At 38.8% G+C, this 15,319-nt stretch overlaps 1 protein-coding gene across 2 annotated transcripts; it reads left to right on the forward strand.

Annotated features, from left to right (window-relative positions):
- The first annotated feature begins 522 nt into the window (after nt 1–522).
- On the forward strand, nt 523–15,319 carry LOC139672881 (serpin A3-4-like). 2 transcript variants are annotated; one of them, XM_071557600.1, is made up of 5 exons: nt 523–631; nt 2,458–3,103; nt 9,304–9,574; nt 12,422–12,569; nt 13,743–15,319. In XM_071557600.1, the coding sequence occupies exons 2-5, from the start codon at nt 2,470–2,472 to the stop codon at nt 13,929–13,931; spliced, it is 1,242 nt and encodes a 413-aa protein (XP_071413701.1). In that variant the 5' UTR covers nt 523–631; nt 2,458–2,469; the 3' UTR covers nt 13,932–15,319. The 2 variants fall into 2 exon arrangements, with proteins under 2 accessions (XP_071413701.1, XP_071413700.1); XM_071557599.1 differs by having other exon boundaries at nt 524–631; nt 12,419–12,569.

A 15,319-nucleotide genomic window follows, 5' to 3' on the forward strand; every position in this document is an offset into this window, starting at 1 on the left:
AAGTGGCCCAGAAGGTGATACCACAGCTCTTGCTGCCAGTGGATTCCCCATCTGGGAGTGGATAGTCAGGTACACATACAGCAGCACTTGCTAGTATAGCAAAACAGCCCTGCACCTATTAGAAGCATCACTGGCTTCACCTGGAGACAATCAATCCAAGATAAAGATACACAGGAGACAAAGCAAGCTAGGTCACAAAAAAATTCAGATTGTCCTGGTGTATCAAGACTTGTCCTCCTGCCTTCTAGGCAGCAGCGTGATAGTCACTGTAAATTATATTATGAGTATTTTGTTCATAAAATAGTAGATTTGGGCAACTGACATGTATGAATCTTTAATATTAAGAAACAGTAGGTTCAGTTTGAGAAAAATTGGTTTGAATCTAACCAGGGTGATCAGATAGTTATGAATAATAAAAAGTCACATGTGAAACATATTCAGTAAAGTTAAGTGTCCAGTAAAACTAGTTTCGACATCATACTAATCTCTAAAATTATAATGCATGAGTCACAGCCCTCAGATGATCTTAACCTTTACTAGAGGATACCCTGCTTTGTGTTCAGCAGCATAAACAACTGAGCAAGGACCCGTGCAGACCTAGTGAACACAACAGGACCCTTTTGACTTTACTGTAAGTAGTGCTTTTTTTTTTTCCCCTGTGTAACACCAGAGCAACAGTTTTTGAATAATCAATTGAGAAATTGTCATGTTCATACTCAAGTTGTGATTTAAAGCTTCTTGTAGTGTTTTACTATGATTTGTGTTTTTTTAAATAAAAATAAGTAGTCCTCTGTGAGATAGGCATGTTTGTATGGCATACTTCTCCTTAGGAAAACTACATTCCTAATTGTTTTAAATGAAGTAAATTGATGATAATAACAAATGAAGAGGATGAAATGAAGTGGAATTGAGGACTTAAGTATTAGACAGTTTGAAAAAAAAAAGCTGTGGGTAAAAGAATTAGAGTAAGCATGATGGTGGAAAAACTCACAAACAAATGAGGGAGATTAAATTTAAACATGTTCTAGATATGAAAGTGCACTGTCTGAATGTGGTTTGTCATGGTGTTCAGGCCCATCCTAGTGATAGTAGCATTTCTATGACCTCGATATTCAAAGAGTGAGAATTAAGGAATATTTAGAGCATTTGTTATTAAAGGATAGATCAGCCTTCTGAGTTCACTGGGTTTTGGAGATGGAAGATGTTGGAAAGTAGAGAACACAAATGCAGGCTCATGGTGGGAATTGATGAGGAGTCAATGATTTTACAAGGCAATCTGCATTTCTCAGTGCAAGTCAGAAACCTAAGGTTTTTTTCTCCTAGAAAGTACTTTGTTTTATAAAAATTCTATAGGTGAAATGATCACAAAGAACAAGATGATGTTCTGGATATCCAAATATCCCACATCTTTACTTTTTTTTCTCTGTTGACAAAAGTTATTGAACTGACTGTGATACAATATTGTTTTCTAGAGTTAAAATTATTGCCAGAGATGTGGAGTGAATGATTTCCATGCGGCTCTGGAAAAGGCTTTCTTGCTCTATAAGTATTTTTTAGTATTCTTTTTCCTCCAGAATTCACTCATTCATCTTCATTTTTAACCATTCCAGCCTTCTCTGCCAAATCACCCTTTTCTATCTTTGTAATGATAAAGACCATGACTGCTTTAGATTATTTTTTATTTTATTTTTGATTTTTGATTTGATTAAATCACTAGGTTGGACATGCCTTTGCATGCAGCAGACACACGTATTTCAATTTGCTTATTCACTTCCCCCTTCTTAATAAACAACACTGTATTTCCAGTGTCTTGATAACATTCTAATTGCTATTTCTCCCTTTTGTAATTTATGTGGTGTGGATGTTGGCTTTTTTAAATGGTGCTCAGTTGCTCAAGCTTTATTAAATTATTTTAAAATTTATCACTTCCTCATTAACAAGTGCATTTACTTTCTTTTTGGTGCCATCATATGTGTTTACATGCAGCCCATTCAAAAATGTATAATATTTTAACTTTCACAAAGGAGGTATATTGTGTTTTGATTTTTCATCAGTTAAGTTTTCAAATTGAACTAATTGACCTTGATTGTTTTCCTTACTTTCTGCTCTATAGACCTGTACTTTTGACTTACAGCTCTTTATCACTTAAAGCCTTGTTGAAAACAGAACATTGAAAAAAAAAACACGTTAAAAGAATTGTCGCCTAATTTTAATGAGGGCGTCCTTGGTATTACCTCATCCCTCTTTGAATTTAATTTTTATTATTTCATAACCTCTTCAGTAGGTTGAGTAATTTTTCAGAGTCTGCTTCCTTGAAATAGAAAGCTGCTATCCCTCAATTCAAATGTCTCAGAGTCACTGGTACTAAGCTAATTCAGTATAGTGAAGGGATTGATGTATTGCTAAACACAAGGTGTAAAGATTTGCAAGCCAAATGTAATTTTTCTTCTATTACAGAATCATAGAATCATGAAGATGTTGTTTTTCCTGTGCCTTTTACTTGCTGGAATTAATTCCAAAAGTTATTGCTATGATCCTAATTACCAAGGGATGAGAAACCAAAATCAAAGAGGCCAAGACAACCGAAACATGCCATGGCAAAGTGTAAGGAACAGCGTTTGTCAGTTTGCATGTTGTTTCTACAAAGAGATTTCTTCTCAGGAGAAAAATGGGAATGTTTTCTTCTCTCCTTTGAGCATCTCTACTGCCTTTGCAATGTTGACTCTCGGTGCCAGATCAGACACTCTGACACAGATTCTTAGGGTCCTTAGCTTTAACCCACGTGAGATTTCTGAAAATGAAATACATGAAGGTTATCGTCAACTCATGGAAATGGTAAACAGAAAGAATACAGGGTTACAGTTGAAGATGGGAAATGTTCTGTTTGTGCTTGACCGACTGAAGCCACAAGAAAAATTTTTAAATGATCTCAGAAATTTCTATGAAGGAGAAGCTTATCCTATGAACTTCAAGAATGCTGTTCAAGCCCAGCAAAAGATCAATCAATATGTAGCTGAAAGAACCAATGGAAAAATCAAGGACCTTGTAAATAACCTTGATCCACTTACTGAAATTCTTCTTATAAGCTATATTTATTTTAATGGTAAGATATACATATCATATTCTTCATAATTTATTTCATCAGGTCAGTCTTGGACTTCATCACCTTTTTTTGCTTTATGATTTTGCAGTTGGACTCATATTTTGTTTTACCTTTAGTCCTCACTTGCATCTAATTACAAACAAAGCTATTGGAAATCATGTTCTGCTTGACACTGATGATAATTCCTAGCAAAATGCATGGAAGATTTTCCTACATTTTTTAATACATAAACCTCTTTCCTTCTGAAGATTTAGTGAAATATATGTTGAGAATGGCATCTCTAATTAGGAAAGCATCTAATCCCATACAATCTAGTGGGATTTAAGCACTTTCTTAAATGCTTTGCTGTCTAGGATTTAATTTGAAATTCAATTCTGTGGACTTCAATCCAGTTGGGGTTTTTTCAGCAAGTTCAGAGTTAAATACAAAATAATACTGTTAAAGTAAAATTTAGCACCTTACCAAATAGGAAATATGTTTACTCCATAGTTTTGCTGTTACCGTGTATGTTCATGTATCCAAAACTAAATATTCAACTATTTTAATTTCACACTCATGTTCTCCCGGTTTTTTTACTATGCCTCTGCCGATAGTATGTCTGTAGTCCTGATGTGTTTAGAGGCATAGGTTTCAACCATTTTTTTTTGATTTGCAGATTCTAATATTTTCCAGTGAAGATGGACCCACCAGTATCAAATACAAGCCTATTGACAATTAGCTGGTTTTTCTTAATTAACTTGTGTAGTCTGCTTAGATACAGTCAACAGATCCTCCCAGAGCTTTTCAGACTGCTGATCTAATGCGAAGAAGAGGATCAAGGCTGTAAGGTTCAATCAGTGGTCTAGTAACAGATATTGCATCTCCTTTCAGACCTTCTCTCTGTTACTCATTGCATGCCAAAACCAAAGCCATTGTATTCAGAAAAATAATGCTCTGTAATCTATTTGATAAAAATATTACCAAGTTTTTTAACTGAAATGGAGATGAAATATTAGAAATACAGCTTTTTTTTAAAGGAAAAAGTATTCTTTTAAAATTGGTAGCCTGGATGCTTGCACTCTCCAATATGAGGGTTAGTTACCCTGAAAGTAACTAAGAACTTTATTTTGGGGCCTGTTTTTTGGTTTTCATTTGTGTCTCTGCTCCTTGTATTAATCTCTGAAAATTTGGCCACAGCTAAATGGAGTCAACTGAATTACAGATGATGAAAACATACTTGTTTGTCTCAAATAATGTTTTCACTTAGGCTTTTATTGAGCATCATGCATATCTTTCAAAAGAGGCAAAAATCCTACTGATTTTTCTTTTACTCAATGCTGTTTGCAGAATTAGCAATAAGTTTAGTAGCATTAACTAATCAGTACAAAAGGCTGAGAAACTTTGTATTAAAAATAACTTTGTGTTACACTTAACTTTCACATGTTCTAAAAATAGGGTGGTGGGTTTTTTTAATTAGATGTTCATTTTAATACTGAAATGATTACCTAGCTCCTCCAAAGATGGTGTAGGTTAAGTTTTAGTTCTTCAGTTTTAAAGAAACTAGATTAAAGAATAGCATTCATAGCAATAATATAAGAAGAATTTTTATCTTGAAATAGGGCATTGGTTGGGATTAATTTGGAGACAATCTAAAGCTCAGTTAGCTCTATAACCAGACCATGCTTCTAGGCTCTTGTCCAGTGTTTATGCATTGCAACCTTGCTTGCACAGTATTGGTAACTCCTTCCTCTTTATTTTCTGGTGTACTGTAGTGCAAAAGTTCTTCCCTAAGGACAAAATTCTGGCAATATTTACCTGCTTTTGAGCCAGTGGGCATGTTATTCCACTTTATTCCACTGGTACCTTATCATGCCCTAGTCAAGCTGATCACCACAAAAAATACGACTAATTTAATTTTTCCACTTGAACACCATGAAACATTTGAGAAAAGTTCCATCCTTAGAAGGTAGTCCCCTAAGACAGAGGTGAGCATAGAAATAAAAGGTCCTTTGAAACAGGAGGAAAGTATTAGTGAATATCATCTCTGTCTAATCTATGTGTTAAATGATAGCCATGGTTTGGGTTGGAACAGACCTTAATAGTCATCTTGTTACAACCCCTCTGCCATGGTTGTAGCCCCCTTTCACTACACCAGGTTGGACAACCTGGCCTTGAACACTTCCAGACACAGGGCATTCACAGCTTCTCTGGGCAATCTGTCCCTGTATCTGACCACCCTCATGGCAAAGAATTTCTTCCTTATATCTGATCTAAATCTACATCTGCCCTCTTCAGTTTAAATTTATTCCCATTTGTCCAATCACTATCTGCCTGTGTAAAAAGTATTTCCCTATCTATAGCCCCCATTTAGGTACTGGAAGGGGCTTTAAGGTCTCCCAGGTGCCTTCTCTTCCCCAGGCAGAATAACCCAAACTCTCTTAACCTGTTTTCATAGGAGAGGTTTTCCAGCCATCTGATCATCTTCATGGGCCTCCTCTGGACTTGCTCCAACAGGCCCATGTCCTTCTTATGTTGGAGACCCTAGAGGTGAATGCAGTACTCCAGATGGGATCTCACCAGAGTGAAGTAGAGGGGAGAATTGTGTCCCTTGACCTGCTGGCCACACTCCTTTTGATGCAGCCCAGGGCACAGTCAGGTTTCTGGGCTGCAAGAGCACATTGTCATTCATGTTGAGCTTCTCATCTACCAACAACCCCAAGTCCTTCTCCTCAGGTCTGCTTTAAACTCAATCCGTTCTCTGCCCAGCCTGTATTTGTGCTTGGGATTGTCTCAACACACATGTAGAACCTTGAAACTGGCTGTGTTGAACTTCATCAGGTTCCAATGAGGCCACCTTTCATGGTTTCCCCTGCACAGAATACCTTCCCTCTGCAGGACATCCCTTCCTTACAGCATGTTGACTGCATCACACATCTTGGTGTCATTGGCAAGTGAGGGTGCACTAAATCCCACTGTTTGTGCTGCCAACAAAGATGTTGAACACCACTGGTCCTAATCTGACTCTGAGGAATGCCACTCATCACTGCTCTTCTGCTGGACAACAAGCCACTGACCACCAAGTGAGCCATCTGTCAAATCCAAATCTCCAGTTTAGAGACAAAGGTGTCATGTGAGACAGTGTCAAATGCTTTGCATAGCTCCAGCTGGATGACATCGATTACTCTCTCTTTAGCACAACTTGTCCTTATTGAAGTTATGCTGTCTGTCACCAATCATCTCCTAATATTCCACATGTCTTAGCACAGTTTCCAGGAGAATTTGCTCCATGCTCTTGCTGTGCAAAGAGGTGAGGCCGACTGGTAGTTCCTTGGTTCTTTTTTTTTTTTTTTCACTTTTTAAAAATTAAATCCATGCTTCCCCTTTTCCACTCAGTGGGAATATCATTGGACTGCCATAACTTCTCAAATATGGATAGTGGCTTAGCCACCTCATCCACCAGTTCCACCATGATCTGTGAATGCATTTCATCAGGTCCTATGAACATGTGCATCTTCACGTTCCTTTGATGGTCTTGAACCTGATCTTCTGAATCTGAACTTGAACCAGTTCTTCATTCTCCCAGTCCCTGCTTTTGCCTTCTGTGACTTGGGTGGTGTGGCTGGAGCACTTGCTGGTGAAGACTGAGGCAAAAAATGTCACTGAGAACCTCAGCCTTCTCCACATTCTGGGTAACCAGATTTCCTGTTTCCTTCTGGAGGGGGGCTCACATTTTCCCTAGTCTTCTTTTTGTCACTGTCATACCTATGGAAGCTTTTCTTGTTGCCCTTGATATCCTTAGCCAGATTTAATTCTATCACACCTTTAACTTTCCTAACCTAATCCCTAGATGCTCAGAAAATCTTTATATACTTCCTAGGTTACCTGTCCTTGTTTTCACCCTCTGTAAGCAACCTGTTTGTATTTGATTTCATCCAGTAACTCCTTGTTCATCCACACAGTTCTCCTGGCATTTTTGCCTGACTTCCTCTTTATTAGGATGAAGTACTCCTGTGCTTGGTGGACATGATCCTTGAATATTAATAGAATCATAGAATCACAAAATCATCAAGGTTGGAATAAACCTCCAAGATTGAGTCCAACCTTTGATCGAACACCACCACGTCAACTAAATCATAGCATTAAGTGCCACATCCAGTCATTTCTTGAACACCTCCAGGGGTGGTGACTCCACCATGTCTGTGGGCACTACATTTAAATGTCTGACAACACTTTTGGTGATGAAATCCTTCCTGATATCCAACCTGAACCTCCCCTGGCACAACTTGAGGGCATTTCCTCATGTTCTGTTGCTAGCTGCCTGTGAGAAAAGGCCAAACCCCACTTCACTACCACCTCCTTCCAAGCAGTTGTAGAGAGCTATTAGGTCCCTTCTCAGGCTCCTCCAGGCTGAACAACCCCAGGTCCCTCAGCTGCTCTCCCTCTGACTTACTCTCTAGAATATTCACCAGCTCCAATGCCCTTCTCTGGGCATGTTCCAGCACCAAAACATCCTTCTTGTAGTGAGGGGCCCAAAACTGAACACAGGATTTGAAGTGCAGCATCAACAATGCTGAGTACAGGGAAATGATCACTGCCCCATTCCTGCTGGCCACACTTTGGTGATACTTTGCAATTGGCCTTCTTGGGCACCTGGGCACATGCTGGCTCATGTTCATCTGCTGTCGACCAACACCCCAGGTCCTTTTCCACTGGGCCAGTTCCTAGCCACTCTTCCCCTAGTCTGTAGCACTGCATGGTGGTGTTGTGACCAACCAGCTTTGTCACACTTCTCTTCCCTCCATGCCTTTGTCCAGTGGGACTCTACCAAGCAGACAGAGATCACCAAAGAGACCAGAGTCTGCTCTCCTGAATTTCAGAGTAGTGCTTCTAACATCCTAATTAGTTTCCAGTCAAGCAAAGTTCTTTCTGAATTCAGTCACTGTTATCCCTGAGAGTAGAGCACTAGGTAAAGGTTGTTTGAGTGTTTCAGGACTCGTGTCATTCATGTTTCTGTGATCCATTCTGCTTTTTTTCCCTTAAGCAGAACAAGGCAGAAGTGCTGCCTGTTAAGCATCTGATGACAGAAGTCACTGTTCAGGAAGAAACATAAAAGTAGCAACTTTTCCCTCTTCAAATTATTGGCAGTTGTCAATCTATACTTTCAGAGCTCAAGACATAAACTAAATGTCTCCTTTTGCTTTTTCCAAATACTAAATAAGTTCAGGCTATGTCAGATGGTGAAAACAGCAGATGACAATTATTTAATTTGTAACAAGCTGCCTAGTAATCAATGCTCACATAGAAATCAGAAGTCAAGAGGAGATTACATCTTGTTTCACAATTTTCTTGATGGCACTTAGTATCGCAGCTCTAGTTTTGCCCCCTAAATCTGATAAAATGTTAGCTTTGCTCTATAAGATAAAATTTACTACAGAGCAACAGTACCTCTTAGAAATAAAAACAAAGAAACGTTTCCAATAACCCCTACTCATTTTTACAATTTGCTCAGCCTTTGAAATAAATGATGTCGGTATGTGGAATTTGGCTTAGAAATTCCTCTTCACTGAGGATAAGAATCTTTCAGAGTTCCAATGTAGACAGTTTGTTTCACCATGATTCACCATGAGTGAGGAGCCTTTGAAAATTTAATATTGTGAGGATGACAGTGGAAAAGGTTTCCGTTACTGTTTTGGTTTTAAACAGAGCAGTCTGGTAGAATTAAGTTCCTTGTAACTCTATACATCATCAGCTAATATAAGATATAAACACCTTCTTTCTGAAATGAACCCAAACCCCTTAAGGTCTCTAGAGAATTCATCCCTCATGTCACCCTTTACAAACCTGTTTTGATCTGGGAATAAGGAAAGGAAAAGGTCTTATTCTGAGCCTAGAGAAAGAATGATGGCTTTACAGGCTCCTTAAAATTGTTGTGATGGAAGAAATGTGCAAGGTAGAACACTTGATATCTCATCTATATGAAGACTATTGCACACTGCTGTAAAATCTGAGGGAGTTGTTTTACATCACATTCTACCTACGGTGTGTTGCTATTAAATTATTCTGAGTATCAAGTTAGATCAAGTGATCATTGCAAACTGGTTTGTCTTCCAATCCATTACAACTGTACCAGTTTCTGCCATCTAAGAATGTGTCTTGTGGTGGTATGTCCTATGGTTTTATGTCCTCAAAATATCCTCTAACTCTGTCTCTTGTATTTCAAGCTGAATGGGAAAAACCTTTTGATCCAAAATACACTAAAATGGCCAAATTCTTTGTGGATGGGAACAAGGCTGTTGAAGTCCCGATGATGTTTGGAATGGGCCTGTTCAAGCATGGCTATGACGAGCAGCTGTCTTCCACCGTGGTGCAAATGGATTACAAAGGAGGTGCTTCAGCATTTTTCATTCTCCCTGATCGAGGAAGAATGAGGAAGCTGGAGAAAAGATTGTCTTGTGAACGTATGTCAAGGTGGAGAACATTAGTCACAAAAAGGTAACATTTCTGCAGTTCTTGGTTCAGATGATAGGCAAGGAATCAAATGTGCTAGGCTATGGCACAGAATCAGGACTCCATTTTTAGTTCTGCTTTATCTGCAAAAGAATTCCCACTGACTAAAGTTGAATCTGGCTCTCTGGTGTCTCTATGTTTTCACATTCTGTACTGCATCCACTGAAAACCTTCACAGCTTTAGGACTTTTGCCATGTCTGCAATTTGTTTCCCACCTTCAACTCTCAACAGGTCCCTGCTTTTGAACTTAGACCTCTTATCACTTTTTTGGCAAGAGCTCTTCTTCTTCTCCTATTTATAAATAAATTCCTATGACTTCAGCCTTTTTTCTTGTCTCTTTCTTCTTTTCTGCCTATTAAAATTAAAAATAATTACACAGTTAATGCTGAAAAAACAACTTCTATTTGGCAATTATGAGGTCAAAGCAAAATAATAAGGGTATAGAGCAGCTCGCCAAACCCAGTGGCACTATATTCAGGCTCTCTGAGGACTTAAGAAGGCAAATTTGGAACAAGCTGCACTTTTTTTCAAGGTAACTTTGAGCCTAGAAGACAGAAAGGTTATATGCTTTCTGTAAACAATTTTTGACTCCTAATGATTAGTGTCCTGTATGGTACTAGGCTTTCATGGGACAAAATATGTGTACAAGCCTAAAAAAACAGTATTATGCCCTTGTGTTCATTCACGAATTGGATGTGTAAAGTTAGTTACCTTAATACATACTCATTTGAAAATCATATTTTACATGATCCCTTCTCAAAACAAAAATTGCATCCTAATATAGAAACCCAAAACCAGTGTCATGCTCTTAACTCTGATTCACTGTTAAATCTTATCAAAAGAATCTAAATATTTTTCATTAAATAACAAAAAAGGAAGGAAAAAAGACCAGGAAGAAATATGTAATTCTCTGTGCCCCTTCACAGTTTTGAAACTTCTGGAAGCAGCTATATAGTTTGTGAGTATAGGACACATAAAATATTGACTCAAGATACTTGTGAATAATTTTTGTCAAAAAAACACAATTGCCTTAAAATTATCAAGAAGTACACTAAATACAATTGAAGGGATTTATATTTCCTCTCTCCTTCTTATAATACAAAAAAGTGTCACTCTCAAAGGCAAGTTTGATTTATGCTGCTCTCCATTTTTTATCATAGCCATTCTCTCCTGCAAACTGTCACAAACTCCTCCTTTCCCCTCTAGTTTTCAAATCAGTTGATTGCCCCTGCTATTATTTGGAGTTTCTGTAAGGTCTTAATAAAGAGGCTTGAAGTAGTATATGGAACGATGTAAGGGCTGTGGACAAGCTTTGTCCCTGTTTCTCTGTCTGCAAACTGACAATGATATGAGCTGCAGAAATGTTGTGAGGCACAGTTTTCATTACTGTTGGCTGCCAAGCAGGGGATAGTGTCACCAGTACAGGCATCTGAGATCTATTTAATGGCTGAATTGTGAAGAAATCATCACTTTCACTTCTGGAAAGTGCATTCCACTGCTTCCTTCCTGGTTGTATTGTTATCGTGTGTCCATGGATTTCCCTTTCCTCCACACTGAAACAAGTGGGGGATTGCAAAGGAGTGTTTTTACATAACAGTAAGACAGATGATTCAATGATAATTGCATTGTCAATTGGGACAGCAATCAGCACAGACTGAAATTAGTGAGAAGTAAGAGATCAGCCATCAGTAATCAATCCACTAGCACTCTCCTTTTTGGGTACCAGCCAACCTTGGCATTAGATGCTGTGCAACACTTCAGGTATGGGCCCTTTCCTTCCTGCCTGCCCACTGAATGTCTTGCTCTTTGGCTGCCTTCATTAAGTGCCCCACACCTACCTGACCTAGAGCCCTGGAGTTGCTCCGATTTCTCATCAGGAAACAGTACCTGATGTCAGCACTGTCACTAACCTCTGGCTCATTATGCTGCTTCTGGCTGTAAATGTTGGGTTTATCCTTTGAAAATTGTTAGATCCTTAGGGATAAAACAAGGAAGAAATTAGTCATAAGTACAGAGTTTTGGTAATTTATGGAAAGCAACAAACTAGTCCCTTAAAATTGAATGTCAGACACTGGGCTTGACATAAAAAAATAATTATCTATTGACTAACTACATTCTGACAATGTGCTTTTGTTTTTTACTTTGTTATCCATTCTATCATACTTACTATTGTACTGATTCTATGCTATATATTTTTGTTTTCTCTGTCATGATTTATATGATAAATACACAAGGCCAACGTTTTGGTGTGGATTTTTGAGGGGGCAGCGGGGGATGGGGTTTGTTTTTGTGGTTTGGGGTTTTTTGGTTTTTTTTAATAGTTTGGGGTTTTTTTCTCCCAAGAGTAACCAGTGAACTTACATATGTTGGATTTTTTTTGTGCATAGCTGGAGACACCTAAAAGAGTCTCTTTTTCACAAAGTGAATCCTCTGCATCCTCAGTAATGGGTCATGACAAAGGTGCTTCCAGCAGACTGTACAAAAGATCACTCACTTCCGAAAATGTTAGATGAAGACTTTTAGGGAGCTACAGCTGTATTGTGCTAAATGCTCACTGGGTCAATATCACTGTTCATGTGTTGGCTTCCTGCAGAGTGTAAGCCAGCAGCTTACAGCCCATCCTCTCAACTAGCCTTCCAACATTGTTATAAACCTTCTTTTCTTCTCTCCAAATCAAAATCACTATACATGTTCCACACAGGCTAGAGAGAGCCTGCAGACAAAATGTCTTTAGGGAGAAAGCAAAATAATTTTGTCTCTTGTGAGCCCATATTATTCTGTGATACCTGATCAAATGTTTCACTATATTCTTGCAATATTTTTTCTAGCAGCTCAGTAAATTTGTATCTTCCGAAATTCACTCTTTATGGGACATATGACCTAAAAGAGACCTTATACAAAATGGGCATTATGGATCTATTCACTGATAAGGCTGACCTGTCTGGGATCACTGGGAAGCCCCAGCACAGAATTTCTCAGGTAAGTCATACTTCTTTTTGTTTTATGGACCCTTGGTAACTGATACTTGCTTCTGTACAACTATTCATTACGCAAAACTCCTGTAAACAGGTTTTGCTTTACATGAAAAGGCAGCTGTTGGCATACAGAGTATTTTGTCTATGCACTGTAAATGCAATTAGGTTGGAGCAGATTACAAGTCTGTAATTTTTTAATCTAGAAGGCCTTTTGATCTGCATGGGGCAACCTTATAAATAGACATGACCAGATTGTCATCTATCCACATCTTGGTACTCTCTTGCATTGTGTTGTTACAGATACTACATTGCTGTTTCTGTTTGTGTCTGTCTTCTTTCACCTGCTTGTGGGCAAGTAGGGACCTGTAGGATGTATCCCTGCTTGTATTTTATGGAGGGGAAGGGAGAGGTAAAACACTGCTTGTTTGTAAGCTGTTTGGGAGAAAGGAAAATGCAGTTAGTATAAACACTTGGATTCAAGCCTATGAACAATGACTCTCATTAGTGCTGGGCCATGGCAAAAGCTTCAGTCAGGTCATACTTCAATAAACCTAGAGTTTAAATCTGGCTATCAGTGCAACTTTTATTGTCTAATATGAAGAAAACAATTGCCCTCGTGACCTCAGGAGGACATTAGTGAATCAGGATCTGTCAATGTCTTGATTTTGCAAGGTAAAACTTAAAAGTTTCTCTGCTCTTGCCCTTCATTTCTGGCCCTTCTCCTTTGCTCCCATTTTTTCCAAGATATGAATGAATATAGGAAACATAATTTCAGAATTCTATTCATTGTGCTCATCTGCATGTTATTTCTTCAACTATAGTAACTTTTAATTGGCAGTTAAATATGGTCTTGCTCCTTTAATATTTGGCCTAGCTGTACAGATCTCCAAGAGTGGGTGCAGGGAATATGCAAAGAAACAAAGGAAATGTTTTCACTAGCAGGGACATGCTCCTCCACTGGAGATGAACTTTTCCTCTCTGGGACTAGAAAGCTATGCTGCATGTGGCTTGCTGCTTTTTTTTTTTCCAAATTTGCTGTCTTTATGCAGTGGACCCCCATCTGTCCATCAGACTTTTGTTTCTTACCAATAACCTCTTGAGGCACTTTAGCTCACATTCCTATTTAGGTGACTAGTTTTGCACCCCTTTGACTTGTATCATGTCTGTTTCTTCACAGGCTATTCATAAGGCTGTCATAAAGGTGGATGAGACTGGCACCGAAGCAGCAGCTGCCACAGGCATGGAAATAGTGCCTATGTCCGTTCCAGTTACCATTAATTTCAACAGGCCCTTCCTAATAGCCATAACTCTGGAAAGCAATATACTTTTCATGGGAAAAATTGTGAACCCTCTGAAAAAAGATTAAATCAATGTACATATGGCATATGTGGTGATCACCACTCTTAAATCAAGCATTTGACCAGTTGAGTATGGCATGGCTACAGAGGGCCTCTCCACCTCTTAAGTGATGTTATTCACTGTTTTTTGTAGATGAGACTCTTGAATATAAGTTGTCGTAGTTGCATGTTTGTTTGGGCCTTGCTTCTTTTTTTTTTTTTTTTTTTTTAAGAAGGTTGCATTCAGCATCACTGCCACCAGCTCTGGGACAAAATAGGCCTATGTGATACTGACAGCATACGTTCATCTTCTATCAGGGAAGCTGAGAAGCAAGTGGGTGGAGAGGGTTGTGTACATCTGTTTCTCCTCTCATGGCTGCCTTCTCACTGTTTTTTTGTGTTGACTGACAAATGGGTACAAGTTATGTCACCTTATTACTTGTCTCCATTCTCCTACCAACATGAAGTTCATAACTAGCATAGACCTTAACATGCATAATGCTTATTATCTTAAATAGTACCATTGTTGTCCAGTGAGTCTATTATGTCCCTGCCTTTCAGCTGTTGTCCCAGCTTGGCTGCTGCAAAGTGGTCTCAAAGAAGTTGTGTTTTCCCCCTGCAGATATATACTGGCCTGCCCACTGTTTCTGTGAAATGTACACTCCAGACTCATTCCAGGGCCAACTTCAGAGGTTCTGAGAACTTGGTCTAAGAAAAGAAGAGGCAGATCTGATCTCTGCAGTTCAGTGCCCTGGAGCCAATCTTTGTGAACCAGTTATACAGCTCAGAGCAGTCAGAAGACTACTGCTAGCCTATGCCTGCACCTAAACTAGCTTCTAGAAGTCCCCAAGCAGCAGAAAGTACAAGCCATCTCCTCCTGGTGCCAGTGTCTGTAGCTGGGAGATTACCCATGGTAGTAAGCACCATTCCAGTATTGTTTGTAGGATCAAGCACCCTACCAGTAACACCTATGTCCCATCAGTGACACTTGCCGTGTCTCCTGATACAACCCCTTCTGTTCCCAGACTGTCCAGTAATACAACATTGGTACTCTCTTTCTCATTTGCTTCATGGTTAGTATAGCCACAATATTATAAAGAGCTGCCTTCATTATTAAGATACACAGTACTCAAAGTCACATTCATAATGAACATGCTTATTTTTCTCCTTGTTTACTTTCCTATCCATTTCTTTTTCTTCTGGTTTCCACAACATCTATAATTATTTTATTTCTTTGCTCATGTTCATGGTATGTTTCTGATCTCTGGTTGCAGGAGGGGTAAATTATTGGCTAAAATGGGTTAGTCTGTTAATAGGCATTAAGCATTAACACCAGTCTTTGTACAGCCTTGGAATAAGCAGACAAATGTACTATGGTAAAACAACATCAATGAATAAACATGACATTAAAAACTTT

Source organism: Pithys albifrons, chromosome 6 (genome assembly GCF_047495875.1).
Source record: "Pithys albifrons albifrons isolate INPA30051 chromosome 6, PitAlb_v1, whole genome shotgun sequence".
NCBI classification, from domain to species: Eukaryota; Metazoa; Chordata; class Aves; order Passeriformes; family Thamnophilidae; genus Pithys; species Pithys albifrons.